Raw genomic sequence first — 24334 nt, forward strand, 5'->3', positions numbered from 1 at the left:
GATGGTATACCTCCCTGACCAGTGCATGAAATTACTGCGTCTGTTTCTTCCTTAACATTTAAAATGTCCTCAATCTATATATATATATATATATATATATTTTTTTTTTTTTTTTTTTTTTCAACAAGTCGGCCGTCTCCCACCGAGGCAGGGTGACCCAAAAAAGAAAGAAAATCCCCAAAAAGAAAATACTTTCATCATCATTCAACACTTTCACCACACTCGCACATTATCACTGTTTTTGCAGAGGTGCTCAGAATACAACAGTCTAGAAGCATACACATATAAAGATACACAACATATCCCTCCAAACTGCCAATATCCCAAACCCCTCCTTTAAAGTGCAGGCATTGTACTTCCCATTTCCAGGACTCAAGTCCGACTATATGAAAATAACCGGTTTCCCTGAATCCCTTCACTAAATATTACCCTGCTCACACTCCAACAGATCGTCAGGTCCCAAGTACCATTCGTCTCCATTCACTCCTATCTAACACGCTCACGCACGCTTGCTGGAAATCCAAGCCCCTTACCCACAAAACCTCCTTTACCCCCTCTCTCCAACCCTTTCGAGGACGACCCCTACCCCGCCTTCCTTCCCCTATAGATTTATATGCTTTCCATGTCATTCTACTGTGATCCATTCTCTCTAAATGACCAAACCACCTCAACAACCCCTCTTCTGCCCTCTGACTAATACTTTTATTAACTCCACACCTTCTCCTAATTTCCACACTCCGAATTTTTTGCATAATATTTACACCACACATTGCCCTTAGACAGGACATCTCCGCTGCCTCCAACCGTCTCCTTGCTGCTGCATTTACCACCCAAGCTTCACACCCATATAAGAGTGTTGGTACTACTATACTTTCATACATTCCCTTCTTTGCCTCCATAGATAACGTTTTTTGACTCCACATATACCTCAACGCACCACTCACCTTTTTTCCCTCATCAATTCTATGATTAACCTCATCCTTCATAAATCCATCCGCCGACACGTCAACTCCCAAGTATCTGAAAACATTCACTTCTTCCATACTCCTCCTCCCCAATTTGATATCCAATTTTTCTTTATCTAAATCATTTGACACCCTCATCACCTTACTCTTTTCTATGTTCACTTTCAACTTTCTACCTTTACACACATTCCCAAACTCATCCACTAACCTTTGCAATTTTTCTTTAGAATCTCCCATAAGCACAGTATCATCAGCAAAAAGTAACTGTGTCAATTCCCATTTTGAATTTGATTCCCCATAATTTAATCCCACCCCTCTCCCAAACACCCTAGCATTTACTTCCTTTACAACCCCATCTATAAATATATTAAACAACCATGGTGACATTACACATCCCTGTCTAAGACCTACTTTTACCGGGAAGTAGTCTCCCTCTCTTCTACACACCCTAACCTGAGCCTCACTATCCTCATAAAAACTCTTTACAGCATTTAATAACTTACCACCTATTCCATATACTTGCAACATCTGCCACATTATATATATATATATATATATATTATATATTATATATATATATATATATATATATATATATATATATATATATATATACATACATACATACATACATACATACGTGCATGCTCACGCCCACATACAAAACAGGCAAAGTGTCTAATGACAAGTGCCTTTGACAACTGGTAACTAACACACACTCACATAATTAAGTCCTGCAACCACAAATAGGTGTGTGTGTGTGTATGTGCGTGCGTGTGCACACGCACGCACACACAAAACAAAAAAAATGGTAACTTAACGTTCTCACTCGCTCTCTCTCTCACTCTCTGTCTTTCTCTGTCTCTGTCTTTCTCTGTCTCTCTCTGTTTCTGTCTCTCTCTGTTTCTGTCTCTCTCTGTTTCTGTCTTTCTCTGTTTCTGTCTTTCTCTGTTTCTATCTTTCTCTGTCTCTCTGTCTCTCTCTGTCTCTCTCTGTCTCTCTCTGTCTCTCTCTGTCTCTCTCTCTCTCTCTCTCTCTCTCTCTCTCTCTCTCTCTCTCTCTCTCTCTCTCTCTCTCTCTCTCTCACACACACACACACACACACACACACACACACACACACACACACACACACACACACACACACACACACACACACACACACACACACACACACACACACACTCGCTCACTCTCACTCTCATTTTCACTCATTTTCACTCTCTTTACCCCAAGCAGTATATTAATTATGGGCCAGTTCATAAAAAGAAATAATAATTTTAAACCTTAATCTAATAGTAAGATTTATCTTCTTGCTTCACAAGTTGATACAAAACAAGGTGCTGTTATATACATAATGTTGCTTATTTATCACAAAGAAGCTTTCCAAGAACACTAAAAAAATCATTACAATTTTGTATAAAGTGAGTAAATATGTACAGATAGTGCAGTGTATGTATAACTTAACTATTAAAATTTACAGCAATGAAATAGTGTATCATAGCTAGATAGATGTATGATAGTATATGTAGCATAAGAGCAGCCAGTTGTTAAATATACCATATATTTGAAAACAGTTCTGCTCTATTTATTTGCCTAGTTCTTTGTCAGATAATTTTGAAGACATGAGGATTAAGGTAGTTCTTCATATAACATACTTCATAGTAGCAAAATGTCCTCTTCATAAGACTCCATAATCCTCAGTGTCTTTAAAACCTCTTTGTTTGTTTTGTTTTGTGCAAGGGAACATGAACTCGCATGTAGAGTAGTCATATTTACAAATGCTAAAGGTTCATGTATTAAACCTCGCAGCCATGTAAAGGTGACATGTAAAAGGGAGTTTGAACCAGTAAATGTGGATAGGTTATAGAAAATAGTTGAATGCCAGGCATTTGAAACTGATGAAGCTGCTCAGTAGCATGGGTTGTATGTATTAACATCATGTAAGATTCTGCAGTTTTTGTACCTGTACATTCTGTCTTGGATCTGGGGCTCTTTTGTGATAGATTAGAGTCTTCTGGTTTTAGATTTCATGTTCATGTTTATATCTCTTAGAAACAAAGGAGCCTGTATATTTAGTTGAATATCCTGCTAATGATTTTATTACAGTACTGTAATTAAAATGATACCTAGTATACTATATTTCAGTGTTATGAAGCTTGTCGTATTTAATGTATGAAAATTTACCTGACACGTTCTTTTGATCCTTTAATTTGTAGGTATGATTTTTAATATTTTAAATTCCAGTAAAAAAATTATGTTAAAAAGAATTGAAAAGATGGTTGTGTATTACTAGTTAAAACTTTTATTTCAAAATCTTGAATGATCTGAAATTCAAAGCAAGTATATAGACAAAGAACAAAGAGTGAGAGAGACAGGGAATGAGATAATAATATGTATGGGTATTAGTATGAGTGGAGTGTAAGAAATGGCAATTGCATATTTGTAGAAATGTGAGTACATGTGATGCACATGTGTGTGTGCGCACACACATTTGTACATGCATTTATCATCATTTTTGTGTGTTCATATATATACTAGCTATCTCAAAAACCACAGGGGATATTTTAATATTTCCTGAGCATTCTATTTTAATATCCTGAAAATATTTCCAATAGCACATAAATTTCACTGCACACAACCATCTTGAATCACCTTTTCTGATTTACAGTGTAGACCTTTAGTGATCATTGCTGGAAAGGTGTTAATAAATATATTATAAAATTTGAGGTATGTACTGCTTTCATAGTATAAAAATACTCATAATGATATTTTGCTAGAGGTAAAAACACTTTAAAGCAGCTACAGCAAAGCATATGGAGAAACCAACTTTATATGTATTTTTTTTTCTCTAAGATGGAAATCAGGTGATATGATTGCAGTGTTGTAGATTTTCAGCTAATTATAACTTGAATAATACTGACATAAGTGTAGGCTTGCATATTTAGTATGTACAGTATTACCAAGTTTCCTGAGTAGATAAGTTCTCTGCCACAATACTGACATCAGAGTACATCTTTGTAAAAAAAAAGAAAATAGGGGAGCTTGTCACCAGGTTTGTAAAATGATGTTGCCTGTATTAACAGCAGTCCCCTTGTTAAAAATTTATTGCTCTGTTGACATGACATGTAACCAAGTTAATGTGTGCTGCTGTATAGGCTTCCATGTTTCGGTTCAGCATTCTGTGATAAAACAATTAAGTTTGTGCTGTAAGATAATATTTACAATATTTTTTCTATGCTATTTAATTTTATCTGGATGTACCTGCTTGATAACTATGAAAGAGACAGTGTGTCAAGTTACATATATATGTCATATATTTTAAACAATGTGTAGATATATAAGATTTTGGAAGAAAATATATATATATGTATAAACACAGTATATATGTATGCAATATAGTCATTAAACATGTAATTCAGTAATACAAAAAAGGTTAAAAATTACAAAAATTAAGGTTTTTAAGCAATGATGCATATCTACATTCTCAAGGAAGTAGAGAATGGTTGAAAGATGGTAAATATACTATATGCCAAAAATCTGAGGTGAAGGGTGACATACAATGTTAACATTTCTAAATTTAACATGTGATGTAGGCATGTTAAATAATGAATTCTTTGTGAATTTTTCAAATCCACAACTTCTTTTTAAATTCAAAAAGGCATCTGCCATAATGTTGCCATAATTAGCAAACTGCTATTTACATCTTGTTCCATGATCTGGACCAGTGACTTGTACATAGGTGGCATATATGTTGCAAAAGTATTGCATAAAACCAAATTTTCAATAGTTGAGTGAGCAGAATTGTTGTGAAGCAGCAAAATCTTTAACACTTTAAGGACCCTGGCAGCACTGTATGACCCTTGTGGGTTTAGTGCTTAGTTTTGATTATAATAATAATTAAGGATCCTGGCTTTTGTGTAATGCTCTCCGGCCTCATACATACATTTCTGAATCCATTAGTTGAAAAGGTCTTGTAGCCCATGCATTTTTGTTGGCCTCATAAATAATTCAGCATTTTCATACCCATGAGCACCTAACCAAGTACAGTAGTTTGCATGTTTATGTGCCAGCTGGACTTGCACATGTCAGCACAGTGATTTCTTTGATTCTTTCACCCCAGCCACAGATTAATTATTGTTACAAATTAGTATGCCATGCAACACTTCAAAAGGAAAATCTCATGTAGTTGGCATTATAGATTTGGCTGTGAGTTAAATTATGCTCATCTCCCTAACAAACAAATGCAGCCAAATATTTTTTGGCATTGCCACAAATCAAAGAACCCTTTTGCCTCTTACTTTAGTGTAGCAAATGCAATGGCATTTATTAAGTATATCCTTAGGAGTATTCAGCTTTTTTAATGATCCTCAGTTCTTTGTGAAAATGCTTAGCCTTTATCAACTTCATCGAAAGACACACAACTGGCAAAACAAATCATACAGAACATTATCAACATTTATTTTTTAACAGGACCGCATACAGTGGCACCTCGAATTTCGGCCGTGATTCATTCCAGAAGGCTGTTCGAGTGCCATTACCAAAGGAATTTGTTCCCATAAGGAATAATGTAAATTAGATTAGTCCATTTCAGACCCCCAAAAATACACTCACATAATTGTTCGAGTTTGGAGCTGTTTGAAATTTGAGGTACCAATGTATGTATATGTGTCAAAACCATGTTTTGACACAGTCGCTTTCAGCATAACACTTAAAAAGTTTGTGTGGGGGGTTTAAGCCATACAGTAATCTTTCCTACATTTTGCTCTGTCATAAACCTAGAAGTAACTCAATCCATTCTCCAGTTTCTCTGATATTTCTACTTCCAAAATTGTTGTTAATGATTTCCTGTTGCATTTCACCAATGCGCATGAAGGTCGTGCACTCCACACTGTTGAAATTTAACAGTTTTTTGCTTTTTCCATCTTTTCCACATCTCTTGTATCTCTCAGAACCAGTTTCACAAGCACTAGCAACATATTAAGTAGCTTTTAGTACTGGGCTATGCAAATTTACAAGTGCTAGAAAGTACTAAAATAGATTGCTCTGCACATCAGTGGAAGGAGAATTCTGACTCCTAAACCATTTTGAACTTGAGATATATTGGGCAGCCCACCACCAGTACAGTTGAATATAAACTATGTACGATTAACCCAAAGGATATATCTGACAAATACCACATACAACAATGCAACACTAGAGGTTTATCTTACTGATATGGTCTAGTTGGTGGCTAGAATGAGCCTGACTCTGCTGCACCACTTTTCGTTGAAACCACTTACATAGTTAACTCACTCCAAAATATCTGAATATGTTTACTTCCTACAAACTGCTATCCATTTTTTTTTTTTATCACCACCTAGCTAGTTTATGCATTCACTTTTAATTTCCTACTTTTACATACCCCTCATAGATTCCTCTACCAACCTTCAAAACTTCTCTTCAGAATCTCCTGAAAGAAATGTCAATGGCAAAGAACAATTGTGGCAACTCCCATTTTGTATCAGATTCAATATCTTTTAATCCTACACTACATTTATATATTTATGGCTCATTTAATTAATGTTGACACTTAAATTGTATTGTACTTTCAGACTTGTTTAAAAACTATGATATACTTAAACACCTTTTACCTTACCTCTTTTGCATATATTGGTGTCTTATCATTCTGTGCTCTTCTGAATATGTAAACATACGAAATGCTTGGGAAACCAATGTTTGAATTATTTTACTGCTGTGTGTGTGTAGGGGGTGTATATGTACGTATGTATTGAATGTGTATGTATGTACATGTGTGCATTATATATATACATGTATATATAATACACACATACATAGATACTGTACTGTATATAAAATGAAGTATTGCACGTCATCATTTTCAGCTTGTAATTGCCGTAAGTCATTTTATAAATATATCCAGATAAGTTCCCTTCCTTTCCTTCCATCTCTTTAGCTCATGTTTCTATTATATAAAGGTACATTCTAAGTAAATATATATTTTATTTACATGCAGACATGCATGTAGTATAAAAAGAATGACATGCATATGCAGGTAAACATCTACTAGCACTTCCATTCAGCTGTCCGTATTTTGTAATACATTTACTCAAAAATTCCTTTGATCACTAAGACTTGTCCATATTTTAAATACTCCAGGTATTTCCAGAAACTCACTGTGAGCGTCTCGGTAGTCAGCACTTAGATCGGATACTCCGCTATGTTTATTTCTTCTTGGTGTTTTTAAGCAATAACACGTTGAACGCATTTTTAATATTTCTGGATTGCCTTTTTATATATTTGATTTAAAAGTATGAAGAGCTCCTGGCCATAAACATGAATATTTTTTTATTTCTTTGTTTTTCTTTGTCTTAAGTACCACTGTGATCCATGTTTATGAAAGATCAATAATATAAATTGATAATATATAGGCTATATAGATATATATATATATATATATGCAATTTCTATATTTTCAGAACTTTTAGGCCATCTTAAAGAATTTGATAAATTTTGTAGTACTGTACTAACTTCCTGCTGTTATCAGCTCAAATATTGAAACTGAATAGCAGGCGGATAATTTAACGTATGCACCTCCTTGACTTTCCTTTTCTACAGCCTTTCAAACTCCTTTGTGGAACACTGCCATCAAAGTTGAACATTTTGTTCAGCTGTGGCTTTTGTACAGAACATGATGAATGAGTAAACACATTTTGATATAATGGTGTTTTTATTCCCACTTACTCTGTATACAGTGAGCTTGTAAAGCCCCAGATTTTAATGTAATTTATAGATACAGTATGTGCAGTTATTCTGGAGTGGTGGTAGTGACTGGAATATTTTCCATAAAATTATTTAAAGATTCTTGTAGGAGTATTACATTAATGGGAGGAGTCCAAATTCCTCAAGGGCAATTCCTTGGTGTTGCAGGGCTCTTGATCTAAGAAACTGGACATGTGCTCTAATTCCATGAATCAAGCCTGAATGCCTTCCATTTCTCCAGGTGCTCTATGATCCCTATATGGGTTTAGCACTTCCCCAGCCCCCATGAATGTAATAACAGGGTGCTAAACCCATAGGCATTATACACCACTTGAGGGAATGGGAGGCAAGTTTCAATCCAGGAAGAGGGAGGAAAGTCCAATTCTTTGGATCAAGAACCCCTCAAATGCATCCTTATCCATAAATATAAATTATTATTAGTCAAAACTAAGTGCTAAACCCACAAAGGTCCCATAAATGTAAAGTACATAATAAGAAATCTGAATTCCATAGGAACTGATGTTAAATCAAACACACAAGAGGCTAACACTTTTAAAATCTTTAAATGTTTAACATTTCTGAATATAACTATGATGAAGTTATAAAAAATGCATCAGCCCAATCAGAGAGCTACACAATTATGAATGCAAATTGAGAAAATTCAAGCATTACAAAACATAACTGACTGTTAGAAGTATTTGCAGGTTTCATCTTTTTAGGTTTTCTCTTATGGTAGTACAAAAAGTGAAATCCTGGTACAGGAAGTATGGAAGTCTAAATTTGACTGGGGTTAAGTTTTACATCTATAATATACTGTATATAATATTGTACATCATATGCAAATTCTTTCCAATTAGGAGTCATGACAAGAGAGATAGTATTCCCTGATTTCTTCCAAAAATTAACCTAAAATATATGCCACAAATTTTAAAAATGTATCCAATAAAAAAATTCCCAAATTAAAAAAAATAACTAAAAAATATTCTAGAATTTTTGTAAACAATCATAAGTTCTGAGAAGCATTCTTGAGAATTTCTGATTATATTTTAGGGTCAAGTGCCCTTCAAGTTGAGGTGCCTTGATGCTGGTAAAGGGTTCGATTCAAAGAACTGGAACCACCCTCCTGTTCTATGGATCCAATACAATTGCTCCCCAAGGCACTATATGACCCCTACAACTTTAGACTCCCACATGAAATAAATATGGGGAAGTGCTAAACCCTCAATGGCCATACTGCACCTGGGGAATGAGGCAAAACTGGGTTTGATCCAAGGAAATGGAGTAGCTCCAATTCTCCAAATTAAGAGCCCTTCAGCATCATGGCTTCCTTGAAGGGTGAAAAATTCTCATACATTTCTAATGTAATTTCTGAAAAAAAAAATCTTAATACAAATATTTCACTATTTACATTACTGTATTTTCTCATATTGGTTGAGTAAGAGGGATGTAATTTAATTTTGTGCATTTAAATTTTACTATTATTAAACATTGTACAGCATGGCAAATAACTTGTGTTAGTTAAAAGTAAAGTCCTTATATCTATATGCACCACAGAGGTATACAAAAAGCATGAATTTTACACTTTTTTTTTTATATAATTTTACTATATAATTATATAATTTTACGTATATGCTTCTGAACTGTTGTATTCTGAGCACCTCTGCAAAAGCAGTGATAATGTGTGAGTGTGGTGAAAGTGTTGAATGATGATGAAAGTATTTTCTTTTTGGGGATTTTCTTTCTTTTTTGGGTCACCCTGCCTCGGTGGGAGATGGCCGACTTGTTGAAAAAAAAAAAAAAAATTTTACTATACATATAAAATTGCAACTATCCTGTGATTTTGTTTTAACATTAATTGCCCAGGATATTTAACCTAATAGAGTAAGTATGCAAAGAATTCACATTAACCAGTAATATTATTTTCTGAACAATAGTATTACAGGTACTGCATAATAAATAATTGCTTCACTACCCACAAATGGAACATGCCTTTCCTAGATTATTTTTCTCACAATGCAAGACATTTCAGCATTAAATGTCTCAATATTAAATTGAATATTTTGAATATATTTCTTAATGGCTAATATATAAGCCCAATAGATTTATTTGTAGGTTAATATGCCAAATAGATCTTATTCTAACTTAAACAATGTCAACAACTTTAAAAATCTTTAAAACTATGTTTGCATTTTGCATATGGCTTGAGGTAAATTCCTCAAATGGCCTGCCTTCCAATTTCAGCACTTTTTTTTCTGCCTCGAGAAAGGCTTTTTATATTAAACTTATTAAAATACCAAAAAATCCTTAACTAATTCTATGACTCTGTAGATGCTTGAGTGAGACCCCAGGAGAGATAATCTGGTGTAGTAGCTGCCACATACTCATCCACCAGCTGCTGTACAACTTCACGAGAAGCATCAAGCTCATCCAAGTTCTCAGTAAACATATTTTCTTTGCGGAACTGCTCCAGGAAAGCTTCTCTCTTCCGGAGCTTGTCGTATTGTTTTAGTGTTCGCTCGAATAGCTGAAATTGCACAAAAAAATGTCAGCATACAGAGTTTAAAAATTTTATTATATACTACATTTATGGAGAAGTGCTAAACCAATATTATTATTACAATCAAAACTAAGCACTAAACCCACAAGGGTCATATGGCACTGCAGAGTCAGATGTGCTAAACAAGAAAAGTGCAAAGATCAGAGACCAGTGATGGTTAGGAGTATGTAAGAGGCAGAGTCAGTAAGGGTAGTGGGGAGCACTAAAGGGAAAATATAATCAAAATTGGGATAATAAAGCAGTAGCTGACAAAAAGTCAAAGAGGAAGTCTGTGTCAAAGGTGGAGCTGTCGGTGAGGAGACCAGTGCATTAGAATGGTGATAACACTAAGTAAATTCTGCATGCCCGCTGACAGAACAGTCTATTAAAAGATGGTGAACTGCCAATGGAACTTGACAATTCTGACAGAACAGTGCTGGGTGCTCCTCCATGAGATACCTGTGAGTAAGATGCATGTGTGTCCTATATGTAGGCAGAAGAATGTAGTCTCCCAAACATGACAGTGATAATAAAAAAGACCAGAAACCCAAACAAGGTCTGAGAGAATGCAATCTATTATGGATCAACTCAGACCACTGTTGTTGCTAATGGTTGCAAATTTGTCTAAAGACTGCTGCAAAATACTCTGAGAATGGAATACCCCTATATGAAATGGTCATGAACAGCTGACTGTGCAGCAGAATCTGCTTGCTCATTACTTCGAATATACATGTGTCCAGGGACCCAGCAGAAAACAATGTTTTTGTTTATACTAGATAATAAGCTAAACCAGTAAGGGTCATACAGCACTTGGAAAATGGGAAGGGAATGAGTGGAAGGGGTGATCATGTTTAATTTGAGGAAGGGAACAACTGCAATTACCCAGATTCAAGTCCTTCAGCAAAAAAGGTACTCCCACAAAGGGTAAAAATTATTAATCGTTTTCCCTATCTTTAATACATGTGCATCACATTCAATAAGAGGAAGAGGAAAATAAAGTTACAAAATGTTTAGTATATTATTTACCTTACATTAATTAGCATTTAGGTTTGGTAATAAGCAATACTCATTCTAAGAAAAAATGAGGATAAATAAGTATACGAGGTATGATGAAGTGCACAATGACAAAAGTCTGCTAGATTATGTATTGGTGGATAAAAGTTTGATTTGCAGGTTTCTGGATGTGCATATTTTACAAGAAGCAGCTGCTATATCAGATCATTATTTAGTGATGGCTACAGCAAGAGGCAAATAGAGTACACAGAAAATAGTGTCAGTGAGTGAAAGGTAAACATGAACGAACTAAAGAAGGGACAGTTGGCAGTATAAGTAGCTAGTGAAAGAAAGGTGTGAGAGAGAGAATAGGTATGGGGTAGATTTAAGAATGCAGTGTTAGTGTGTGCAGCATAGGTTTGTCATTATAGGAAGGTAGGGCAAGAAATTATTAGCAAAATGCTAAAAACAGGGTGGTAACAGAGGAGACATTAGTACACTAGAGGCTTTTAAAATGTAAAAATAATATACGAAAAGTAAAGCACATACTGTATGTATATGGAGAGGAGCAGATGTTAACCCTTTCATTGACCAGATTCCCAAAATTAATACTGCTCTGTGTCCACGTCTTTTTTTTTTTTTTTTTCAATAAAAGTTATTTTTTTCATCTGAAATGGTAGAGAATCTTTTTCTGAAGGTAATGACACCAAAAGCATTAAATTTGATGGAAAACTTACATAGGTGCCAAGTTAGCTGTCTTGGTGCCATTTACTCATTGGCAATTTTGCCTAATTTGAGTCCTCTTTTAAGCCAATTCCACTGTTCCAATCAACCAAATTCTTAGCTATTTCACTAGTATCCCTTTCATTTTGTTGATTGAGCACAAGAAACCTCCAATTCAACTATTTCAACTACCCTATACAGTGCACAGAATTTGGTAATTTGGCCAATTTTACAGAAAATTAAGAAGTCATAAAAAGAGAGTCCATAATAAACAATGTAGACATTCCTGGCAGTAAAGGAACATTTCTTCTGTTCATTAACCCCTTGACTGTTTTGGTCGTACATATACGTCTTACGAGCCAATGTGTTTGACGTATGTATACTCAAAAATTCCAGCAGCTTCAAATCAAACAGGAGAAAGTTGGTAGGCCCACACGTGAGAGAATGGATCTGTGTGGTCAGTGTGCACAGTATAAAAAAAAATCCTGCAGCACACAGTGCATAATGAGAAAAAAAACTCCGACCTTGTTTTTGAATTAAAATGCTGAATTTGAGGTGTATTTTAGTACAGTATTTATGGTTGTATTCTTGTTTTCTTGGTCTCACTTGATAGAATGGAAAACATATTATAGAAATAGAAGTGATTTTGATTGGTTTTACTATGAAAAGGATCTTGAAATGGAGCTCAACGTGGCAGAATGGTTCGATTTTTTCTGATGTTCAAGAGTAAACAAGTGATGTCATTGTCCAATAAATATCTAACTAGCCATTCTAATATGCAGTTTACTGTTATGCAGTAGTCTGCATAACAGTAAATCTTCTATTTTTTGTGTGAATAAAAATTCAAAATAGAAAGCAAGAGGATTATAACAGGGGCCAGAAGACATGACTGATGAACAGAGAAAATGTAATTTTAGTGCCAGGAATGTCTGCATCGTTCATTCTGGACCCTATTTTGAAACTGACATATTTTTTAATTTGCATGAAATTGGCCAAATTGTCAATTTCTGACCACTTTATTGGGTAGTTGAAATCGGTAAATGGGCAGTTTCTTTTACTCAATCGATAGAACAAACGGAGTTCTAAAGAAATAGCTGAGTTTGGTGTACTGGAACAATGGAATTGACCAAAAATAGGGCTCTAAAGTGGGCGAAATCGCCGATGCATAAATGTCGCCGAGCTCATTAACTTCACAAGAGAGTAATTCCGTAAGTTTTCCATCAAATTTCATACCTTTGGTGTCATTACCATTGGGAAAAGATTCTCTATCATTTCATAAGAAATTTTTTTTTTTTTCAAATATTTTGCGACACCAGAAGACACCTCAGGATTTGGGGTTGCGACAGTCAAAGGGTTAACCTCAGTAGCTGTCACGTAAGATTTCTTATTGTATGTCAGTGGCAATGTCCTCTGGCCTCTGCCTTTTCCTCATCTCAATTGTGACTTGACAATGGTCTAGGATGGATTAAATCATTGTCATAAGGTTCCTACCCTAAGTTTGTGTTATCTGAATAGGATAATGGTCTCAGTTAATCATGACAAGAACTAATTTACCAACAGATGTTTAGATTACTCACTGCAGAAATGTTTGTGTGGTTTGCAAGCATTAGCCCAGACACTCTATGTGCAGACTGGATGTATGGAGATTTCTTGGACAAAGCTACCTGGATAGAAGCAGGTCCCCAGGGAATAAATTGTGCCATTTTTCTTTCTCTGATACGTTGCAATGATTTATGCACCTGTGTTGGATCCACTTCACCCTTGAAAAGAATATTAAGATAGTATTCCAAAATATTCAACAAAACACAAATAACCCGCACATAGAAGAGAGGAGCTTACGACGACGTTTCGGTCCGACTTGGACCATTTACAAAGTCACAGTGTGACTTTGTAAATGGTCCAAGTCGGACCGAAACGTCGTCGTAAGCTCCTCTCTTCTATGTGCGGGTTATTTGTGTATCGTTCCAGTCACGGTATTGTGCCTTTTTTTTTTTTTGTTATATTCAACAAAATTTAAGAAGAGCATTACAAAGAAAAGTCACACTATTCCATAATTTATATACAATTTAGGCAATTTTATATGCTTGGCTTTCATAATACAGTAATACTAAAACATTTGAAATGCAAGGTAATTAATTTTTACCAAAATATTCTGGGCTTATAAAATGTTACCTGAATAATATTAAGAATGGAGATGTAGCAATGTTGTGTATTGCGGTCCAGAGGGGTTGACACCATCATATTTTTAGGCTGCAGAAGACGCCGCATGACATCCAGCACCGTCGTTTTTCTCACCGATGCAACCTGTCTCACATTAACTAATTGTAATAATATACTGTACATTAAAGGAAACTTGATGCCCCAGCAATGGATGAAAACAAATTATAGTGTTGTTGACAATGAAAACTGGGATGCAAAAATTGGGTAAAAATGTATATGCATTATTCTGAATAAAATACAGCCTCTCCTCACTTAACGACAGAGTTCTGTTCCTACAACCATGTCAGTAAACAAATTCATTGCTAAGTGAAGAGCATACTATAATGGTAGTGGGTTTATGTCAGCCATATTTGATACTGTTTTAATGTCACCTTTGCACTATTTATAGCATTTCTGGTATATTTTTAAATGTTTATACAGTAGTGCACTGTATATTTGTAATAAACAGACTAGAAGAAATCAGCTCTAATATACATTATTTAGGTATGCATACTGGTCAGAGGTAGGTTACTGAAAGCAGTGAAGAGTTTTTACGAGGATAGTGAGGCTCAAGTTAGAGTATGTAGGAAAGAGGGAAATTATTTCCCAGTAAAAGTAGGCCTTAGACAAGGATGTGTGATGTCACCGTGGTTGTTTAATATATTTATAGATGGGGTTGTAAGAGAAGTAAATGCGAGGGTCTTGGCAAGAGGCGTGGAGTTAAAAGATAAAGAATCACACACAAAGTGGGAGTTGTCACAGCTGCTCTTTGCTGATGACACTGTGCTCTTGGGAGATTCTGAAGAGAAGTTGCAGAGATTGGTGGATGAATTTGGTAGGGTGTGCAAAAGAAGAAAATTAAAGGTGAATACAGGAAAGAGTAAGGTTATGAGGATAACAAAAAGATTAGGTGATGAAAGATTGAATATCAGATTGGAGGGAGAGAGTATGGAGGAGGTGAATGTATTCAGATATTTGGGAGTGGACATGTCAGCGGATGGGTCTATGAACGATGAGGTGAATCATAGAATTGATGAGGGGAAAAGAGTGAGTGGGGCACTTAGGAGTCTGTGGAGACAAAGAACTTTGTCCTTGGAGGCAAAGAGGGGAATGTATGAGAGTATAGTTTTACCAACGCTCTTATATGGGTGTGAAGCATGGGTGATGAATGTTGCAGCGAGGAGAAGGCTGGAGGCAGTGGAGATGTCATGTCTGAGGGCAATGTGTGGTGTGAATATAATGCAGAGAATTCGTAGTTTGGAAGTTAGGAGGAGGTGCGGGATTACCAAAACTGTTGTCCAGAGGGCTGAGGAAGGGTTCTTGAGGTGGTTTGGACATGTAGAGAGAATGGAGCGAAACAGAATGACTTCAAGAGTGTATCAGTCTGTAGTGGAAGGAAGGCGGGGTAGGGGTCGGCCTAGGAAAGGTTGGAGGGAGGGGGTAAAGGAGGTTTTGTGTGCGAGGGGCTTGGACTTCCAGCAGGCATGCGTGAGCGTGTTTGATAGGAGTGAATGGAGACAAATGGTTTTTAATACTTGACGTGGTGTTGGAGTGTGAGCAAAGTAACATTTATGAAGGGGTTCAGGGAAACCGGCAGGCCAGACTTGAGTCCTGGAGATGGGAAGTACAGTGCCTGCACTCTGAAGGAGGGGTGTTAATGTTGCAGTTTAAAAACTGTAGTGTAAAGCACCCTTCTGGCAAGACAGTGATGGAGTGAATGATGGTGAAAGTTTTTCTTTTTCGGGCCACCCTGCCTTGGTGGGAATCGGCCAGTGTGATAATAAAAAAAAAAAAATAATAATAATAACTGGTCAGAGAGCCTGTCGTAAGTCCGAGGCATCTGTAAACGAGTATGTCGCTAAGTGAGGAGAGGCTGTACACTTCTATTATCATACTAAATAAAAATTATTTAATTTCTGACAAAACGGTTTTCGAACACACTGTCCATCTCCCACCAAGGTAAAGTGGAAGACATAACAGATCAAATGCCCCTCCGAACTACAACATCCTCAACCCTTTCTGTAGGAAAATGTAATTAGCTACAGAAAAACCCATTTAGTTGCACTTAGAAGACTGATGTTATCACATCTGTCTATTGCACAGGGCATTTTGATACACAATATTTTCATATAAATGAGAATCCCCTCTCCCATATAAGTCTGTTAGGTCAAAGATTCACTGGCCCTATAGTCCGCACAGGGCAAATTTTTGATCACTGTAACATATTGTAACAGACTGTTAAAATCTGGACTTTCTAGATAACTTGGATTAAACTCATACACAAACTGCTCATGGGGCCATGCAACTTTAAGAGTGGGCTCATCCACCTTTGGGTCAAACTCTGCACTATGTTTAATGAAGCTCAAATGATGGCATATTAGATGGATAATAATATTAACCCCTTGACTGTCGCAACCCCAAATCCTGAGGTGTCTCCTGGTGTCACAAAATTTCCCTCCCCCCAAAAATTTATTTTTTATGAAATGATAGAGAATCTTTTCCCGATTGTAATGACACCAAAAGAATGAAATTTGATGGAAAACTGATGGAATTACGCTCTCGCAAAGTTAGCAACCTCGGCAATATTTACAAATCAGCGATTTCGCCTAATTTTAGCCCTATTTTCGACTAATTCCATTGTTCCAGTCGACCAAACTCATAGCTATTTCTTTAGAACTCCATTTTTTTATCGATTGAGTACAAGAAACTGCCCATTTACCAATTTCAACTACCCAATAACGTGGTCAGAAATTTGCAATTTGGCCAATTTCACGAAAATTAAAAATATGACAATCTCAAAATAGGGTCCAGAATGAACAATGCAGACATTCCTGGCTCTAAAATAACATTTTCTTTGTTCATCAGTCACATCTCCAGACCCCTCTGATATTACTCTTGCTTTCAATTTTGAATTTTTATTTAAACAAAAAATAGAAGATTTACTGTTATGTACACTACTGCAATATTGTAATAATTGTATAAATAATGTCAACCCATTCATGACTGCATATTAGAATGAATACTTGGACATTTATTGAAAAATGACATCATTTGTTTACTTTTGAACATCGGCAAAAATCAAACATTTTCCCTACTTTGAGCTCCATTTCAAGGTTCTTTTCATAGTAAAACCAATAAAAAATCACCTCTATTTCTATAATATGTTTTCCATTCTATCAAATGAGACCAAGAAAACGAGAATACAACCATAAATACTATATGAAAATAGCCCACAAAGTTGGCATTTTAATTAAAAAAACGGTCGGAGTTTTTTTTTTCTCATTATGCACTGCGTGCTGCAGGATTTTTTTATATGGTGCACACTGACCACACAGACCCATTCTCTCACATAGTGGGCCTACCAGCTTTCTCCTGTTTGATTTGAAGCCGCTAGAATTTATGAGTATATATACGTCAAAAACGGTGGACTGCAAGACGTATATATAAGACCAAAACAGTCAAAGGGTTAAACTAGGACAGAGTTTTCTTCTCTGCTTCATGGTTGCTCCACTTCTGGAACAGCCATGAAGCAGAGAAGAAAACTCTGTCCTCCTCTGACATTATTATCTATCACATATGCCATCATCTGAGCTTCACTAAACGCAGAGCAAAGTTTGACCCATAGGCAGATGAGCTGACTCTTGAAGCTGCTTGGCCCCACTTGCAATTGGTGCACAGAAGTCCAGAGTTCAACCATTTGCTGCCATATGTTTCATTCATCAAAGGTTTGTCTAGCAGCCAGCATCATAACTTTCTGTGTGGGCTGCTGGTAAGTGTACTGAAACAAACAATGCACAGCAAGTAATTAAACTATACCTCTTGATCAGTGGTGAGTGGTGTGTAACCCGTCATTAAGAAATGAAGTCTAGGAGTTGGAATAAGTGGGGCAATAAGGCCTATGAGATCATTATTCATGTATGATGGATACCTGCACGAAAAGAAACCCACAGTCTGAATACAATGTAAAAATTACGTAAATCGATAACAGATTACAGAATTACATTAATCAATTTCTCAATTGCTAATGCCTAGGTATATAAGCATACCTGGTTAATGGGCACCACACTGACTTCATTGACTGGCAACATAAAAACACAGGTTTTGTACAGTAAAGTCTGTTTATTTCTCATACTTCTGCATCCCCATGACCAGCTTATAACCTATCTATATGAAAACTTTATCATACTTTGGCACTCTTATCAAAAGCTTGTAACCTAATTTATGTGCAAATTTATAATAAAAAAACATGATCCAAACCTTAATGTTGCTGTGGAGACAGACATTATGTTGGACACAAGAGAATTGATCTGAGAAAATGAAGGGTTGGAAAGGTGAAGACGGTCTGTGGCAATGCGGTTTAATGCAGTATTGTCGAGCACAACAACACAGTCTGCACTCTGTGTGAGGCGCCTCAGTGTCAGCAATGAGTTGTATGGCTGTACAACCACATCACTGAAATTAAGATACATGTATATCTCAAATTTGCATCTGGGTCAGAAGGTAAGCAATAAAACAACACTTGTTTGAAAGGCAAGAGAATGTCAATGGACATGGTAGAACAAGGACATTTATAGAAGCAAAACTTTGTTTGCAGGTGAGCTTACTTGAGATTTCAAAAAGTTTACTCTGCTGCAAGTTTTTCCTGTTCAAAAACATTATTATTCTATTTGCAACTAAAAGGATTAATTTACTGTTCAGGAGCTGACATAATAACTCAGTTTTTCAAATAAAATACTAACAATACTATGAGAAGGATCACACAAATATGTCCCCCAGTTAAACAGTAGGTAGTAAGAATGACAGTGCAGGACCCTAGCTAGAATGACATCACAGGGCCCTAGCTAGCATGACATCACACAGCTCTGGCTAGAATATTACAGGACCCTAGCTTGAATGACATCACAGGACATTAAATAGAATGACATCACAGGATATTAAGCAGAATGACATCACAGGACCCTAGCTTGAATGACATCACAGGACATTAAATAGAATGACATCACAGGACATTAAGCAGAATGACATCACAGGACCCTAGCTGGAATGACATTACAGAATCGTAGCTAGAATGACATCACAGGGCCCTAGCTAGAATGACATCACAGAATCATAACTAGAATGACATCACAGAACCATAGCTAGAATGACATCACAGAATCATAGCTAGAATGACATCACAGGGCCCTAACTAGAATGACATCACACGGCTCTGGCTAGAATGACATCGCAGGACCCTAGCTAGAATATCACAGAACCCTAGCTTGAATGACATCACAGGACATTAACTAGAATGACATCACAGGACATTAACCAGAATAACATCACAGGACCCTAGCCAGAATGACATCACAATGCCCTAGCTAGAATGACATCACAGAATCATAGCTAAGCTAGAATGACATCACAGGACCCTAGCTAGAATGACATCACAGAATCATAGGTAGAATGACATCACAGGACACTAGCTAGAATGACATCACAGGACCCTAGTTAGAATGACATCACATAGTAGCTAGAATGACATCACAGGACCCTAGCTAGAATATCACAGGACCCTAGCTAGAATGACATCACAAGGCTCCAAGAAAAATGACATCACAAGGCCCTAACTAGAATGACATCATTACATATATGCCCCTTTAATACAGAAATTTGTCACCTTACCTTATTCATAGGTAAGTGTTCAAACCATAAGGGTCATACAGTGACTGGGAAAAGGGAGATATAGTAACCACATTTGACCTGAGGAAGGGGAGGATGGCTCAAATCCTCTGAATTAGGAGCCCTTTGCTGGCATCAAGGCTCTTTTTTCCTTTGAACTGAGACAATTTATAAACCCTTTATAATCAGCACATGCACACTCGACTAAATGAATACCTTGATTTCCAAGACGACAAAACTGAACAAGATAAGTTGTCTGATGCAGTTATAATAAACAGTCCACACATTCCAAGTAACATAACACAAGCACAGTGCAAAGAAACTGCTGTCAGGATAATACAGGACCACGTACAAGTCATCGTGCAAAACAATGAAATCAAAGAAACACGTTTGCTAGGAAAACCAGGAAGTAAACACAGTATAATGATCAGACTTCATTCATACGATAAAAGAAAGGACCTAATTAAATCAGCAATTACAATGAAAAATGGAGTGTACATAAATGAGTGTCTAACAAGAAAACGTCAAAACCTTCTGTTTAGGCTGAGAAAACTTAAACAGGAAAACAAAATACATCAGTGTTTCACGCGAGATGGGAAAATACTAGTAAGGAAAACATCAACAGGACAACAATATACCATCTCAAACGAACATGATTTCTCTACCTTCCTTAGAAAAGCTGACATTTCTGTAACGGATTAGATAAGTGCCCTTAATACATATATACGTGTGGTGCATATAGTGTATGTTACTATTATATTGTGCATTATTATTTTTTTCATCACTAGCTAATGCTAACTACCTCCAATACTTTTTTACTTCTTTCTTACTGCTATTAATTGCTCATAATTTTGTGTTACAAGTCAAATCTTACTCTAAATTAATATTATTCATTGTTCTTACCTGTCCATTTAATTTTGTTTACCACTACTTGCTTTTTTAGTCACTTTTTATTGTGTGTGCAATTAGTGTATATTCCAATTACTTTTTTGCAAGTACCTAAACTATCTTTTGCTAGCTAGTACCAACTACCTCATTTTTTTTACTTTTTATTGTGCAATAAACTGCTCAACTTATTTAATATTACAAATCAGATCTTACTCCTAAACCAATATTATTTCATAGTGACTATCTGTCCATTTAACTTTGTTTACCATTACTTAATTGTAGTCTCTTATATATTTTTTTCCTTTATTTTAGCTTTATATAACTACCTTAGTTCATATATTCACAATTATTAAAATAATCAAGGTGCTATTCTCAGGTGCTAAAGTTAATAAGTTCACTATTTTGCCATTATATTCCAAAGCTCATTTATTTGATTACCACTTTATTGTTCACCACAACTTATATTAGTCCCTTTTATATTATAATTTTATATTATAATTCTAACTTTAAAGAATTACCTTTAAAGTACTACCTACTATCATATTCCCAAGCTCCATTATTTGATCATCACTTTATTTGTTCACCACAAATTATTTTAGTCCCTTTTATATTGTCTCCTTTATTTTAGCTTTAAAAAACTACCTTAGCTCATTATTTTTTACATTTGTTAAATAATTCAGGTGCTATTTTTTTAGCTTTAGAATATTTACTTTGTTTTTTACTTATTTCTAACTATAGATTCACTACAAATCTTATGATTACAAGCATTGATCCTGATACCAACCTCTTATTTAATGACTTAAATGATTCAAACAGTTACTGTAATTACTACACAGCAGAACAATCAAAGGCACTTCTCAGAGCCAACAACAACATAACTATCTTTAACTACAATATCAGATCTTTAAGCAAGCATTACGATGACCTCCTAGCATTACTAAATTCCTTGCATGCCAATATGTCTATCATTACACTAACTGAAACCTGGCTAAAGCCTGATACTACAGATGTCTATGCCATTCCTGGTTACACAGCCATACACAACTGTAGGCCAGACCAACAAGGGGGTGGCACAGCTATATACTACTCAGACCAACTAGAATGTATCACTAATACTTGCACAAGGGATGAACATGGGGAATATATAATAGCTAAATTCAAATCCAAATACCTAGAAAAAACTCTCACAGTGATAAACATCTACAGAGTTCCACAATCAAACATTAGCCAATTTAGTCAAAACCTAGGAAGTATGATAACCGATGCACGCATGAACAAAGATCACTTACTACTCTCAGGTGACTTCAATATAAATCTCCTGCAAGACCAGGACCCACACATTACTGAATTCACAAACACAATGAGTAACTGCATGTTGCTACCAACAGTAACAAAACCTACAAGAGTTACGGAGACTAGTGTTTCCCTACTTGACCACATTTGGACCAACACCATATCCCCTTTAAAATCAGGCATAATTACAGATAATACCACAGACCACTACCCTACTTTCCTCATAACAACTCTTGGTAAAATACCCCAAGACACTACTAAAGTCACCTTCAGACTTCACAATGAGGCAGCCATTAATAACTTCACAACAGCAGTAACAAACATTGACTGGCACACTGAGCTAGAAATCTATACAGATATTGACGAATGTTTTAATAATTTTCTAAAAAAGACCCAATACCTCTATAACAAGCACTGCCCTAAAAAAACTAAACAGATGACAGCTAAGAGACTGAACAGTCCCTGGCTAACACCCAGCATTCTCAAATCCATAAATACAAAACACCGATATGAAAAACAGTACAGAATGGGTCACATAACCAGAGACCAAACAAAACGTTACTCGTCAATCCTAACCAGCCTGATAAGAAGGGCAAAAAAATTGTATTATGAGAACAGATTATCCAACTTATGAGGTGATATAAAAAAGACCTGGAAGACCCTATCAGAAATTCTGGGAACAAAAAAGATATCACGAAATAGCGAAATAAAATTAGCAAAATCAGATGAACCCCAACTCCCACCAACAGAAACAGCAAACAGACTCAATGATTTCTTCTCCACTATAGGACAAAACCTTGCCAATAAAATCCCAAGCTCAGATACCCCACCAAATGACTACCTCACTGGCAACTACCCGAACACACTGTTCCTAGCTCTGACTAACCCATACGAAGTCTCCCTTATTATCAACACACTAAAAAACAAGGCAGGAGATTTAAATACCTTACCACCCTTTATATACAAAAAAGTGTCACAAGTACTATCACCAATCATTGCAACACTCTTTAACAAATCCATTGAATCCTCCACCTTCCCTACAGTTCTCAAAATAGCAAGGGCCTATAGTTGAATAACTATAGGCCAATATCCAATTTACACCCTCTCTCAAAAATCTTCGAAAAATTAATTTATAAACGAATCTACTCCTACCTCATCTCCCAAAACATTCTCAACCCCTGCCAATTTGGATTCAAGCCTAATAAAAATACTAATGATGCTATTATACACATGCTAGAACATATATACACTGCAATAGAGAAAAAAGAAGTCCAACTGGGGATCTTCATTGACTTACGTAAAGCTTTTGATACAGTTGACCATGACTTGCTCCACGTAAAATTGTCACACTATGGTATTAGAGGGCACTCCCTCAACTACCTCAAGTTATACCTCAGCAACAGAAGCCAATATGTGTACGCAAATGGGGCAAGCTCTTCCGCACAACCAATTACAGTTGGTGTCCCACAGGGAAGTGTCCTTGGCCCTCTTCTCTTTCTCCTATACATAAATGACCTACCAAATGCTTTGCAATTACTCAAACCCACACTTTTTGCAGATGACACTACATACGTCTTCTCTCACCCGAGCCCAGTCACGCTAACCAATACTGTAAACACCGAATTACAGAAAATATCTACCTGGATGAGGACTAACAAACTTACACTAAACATTGACAAATCCTACTTCATTCAGTTTGGTAACTGAGCTACAGATGTACCTCTTAACATAACGATAAACAGATCACCTATCACAAAGCTAACAGAGGGAAAATTCTTAGGAATCCACCTTGATAATAGACTCAAATTTCATACACATATACAACAAATTTCTAAGAAAATTTCCAAGACTGTAGGCATACTATCGAAGATACGGTACTATGTTCCACAGTCAGCCCTCCTGGCCCTTTATCACTCTCTTATTTACCCCTATCTCACCTATGGAATTTGTGCATGGGGCTCAACAACAATTAACCATCTCAGACCACTAATTACCCAACAAAAGGCTGCAGTTAGAATGATAACAAATTCTCACTACAGGCAGCACACTCCACCAATATTCAAAACACTCAACCTACTCACCATACAAAACATCCATACTTATTATTGCACCTATTACATACATAGAACACTTAACTCTGATATTAACCTTCCCCTCAAGCATCTCCTTGCCAACCTCAACAGAACACATGACCATAACACCAGGCACAGATCACTCTTTGATGTTCCTCGTGTCCATCTCACGCTATGCAAAAACTCAACGCACATAAAAGGCCCTAAAATCTGGAATTCATTACCTGTAAATATAAAAGAAA

General features: G+C 36.1%; 1 protein-coding gene across 1 annotated transcript in view; it reads right to left on the minus strand.

Moving 5' to 3' along the window:
* Positions 1-9513: 9513 nt before the first annotated feature.
* LOC128701111 (tubulin gamma-1 chain) overlaps positions 9514-24334 on the minus strand; it is a 28805-nt gene continuing 13984 nt past the window's right edge. Inside the window, exons 4-8 of the mRNA XM_053794678.2 lie at positions 18436-18630; positions 17995-18106; positions 14152-14283; positions 13557-13739; positions 9514-10251 (exon numbers count right to left, since the gene is read on the minus strand). Of these exons, the coding sequence (XP_053650653.1) occupies positions 10042-10251; positions 13557-13739; positions 14152-14283; positions 17995-18106; positions 18436-18630 (832 nt within the window). The 3' untranslated portion in view covers positions 9514-10041. The remainder of the gene's footprint in view (positions 10252-13556; positions 13740-14151; positions 14284-17994; positions 18107-18435; positions 18631-24334) is intronic.

This window comes from Cherax quadricarinatus, chromosome 73 (genome assembly GCF_038502225.1).
Source record: "Cherax quadricarinatus isolate ZL_2023a chromosome 73, ASM3850222v1, whole genome shotgun sequence".
Classification (NCBI taxonomy): domain Eukaryota; kingdom Metazoa; phylum Arthropoda; class Malacostraca; order Decapoda; family Parastacidae; genus Cherax; species Cherax quadricarinatus.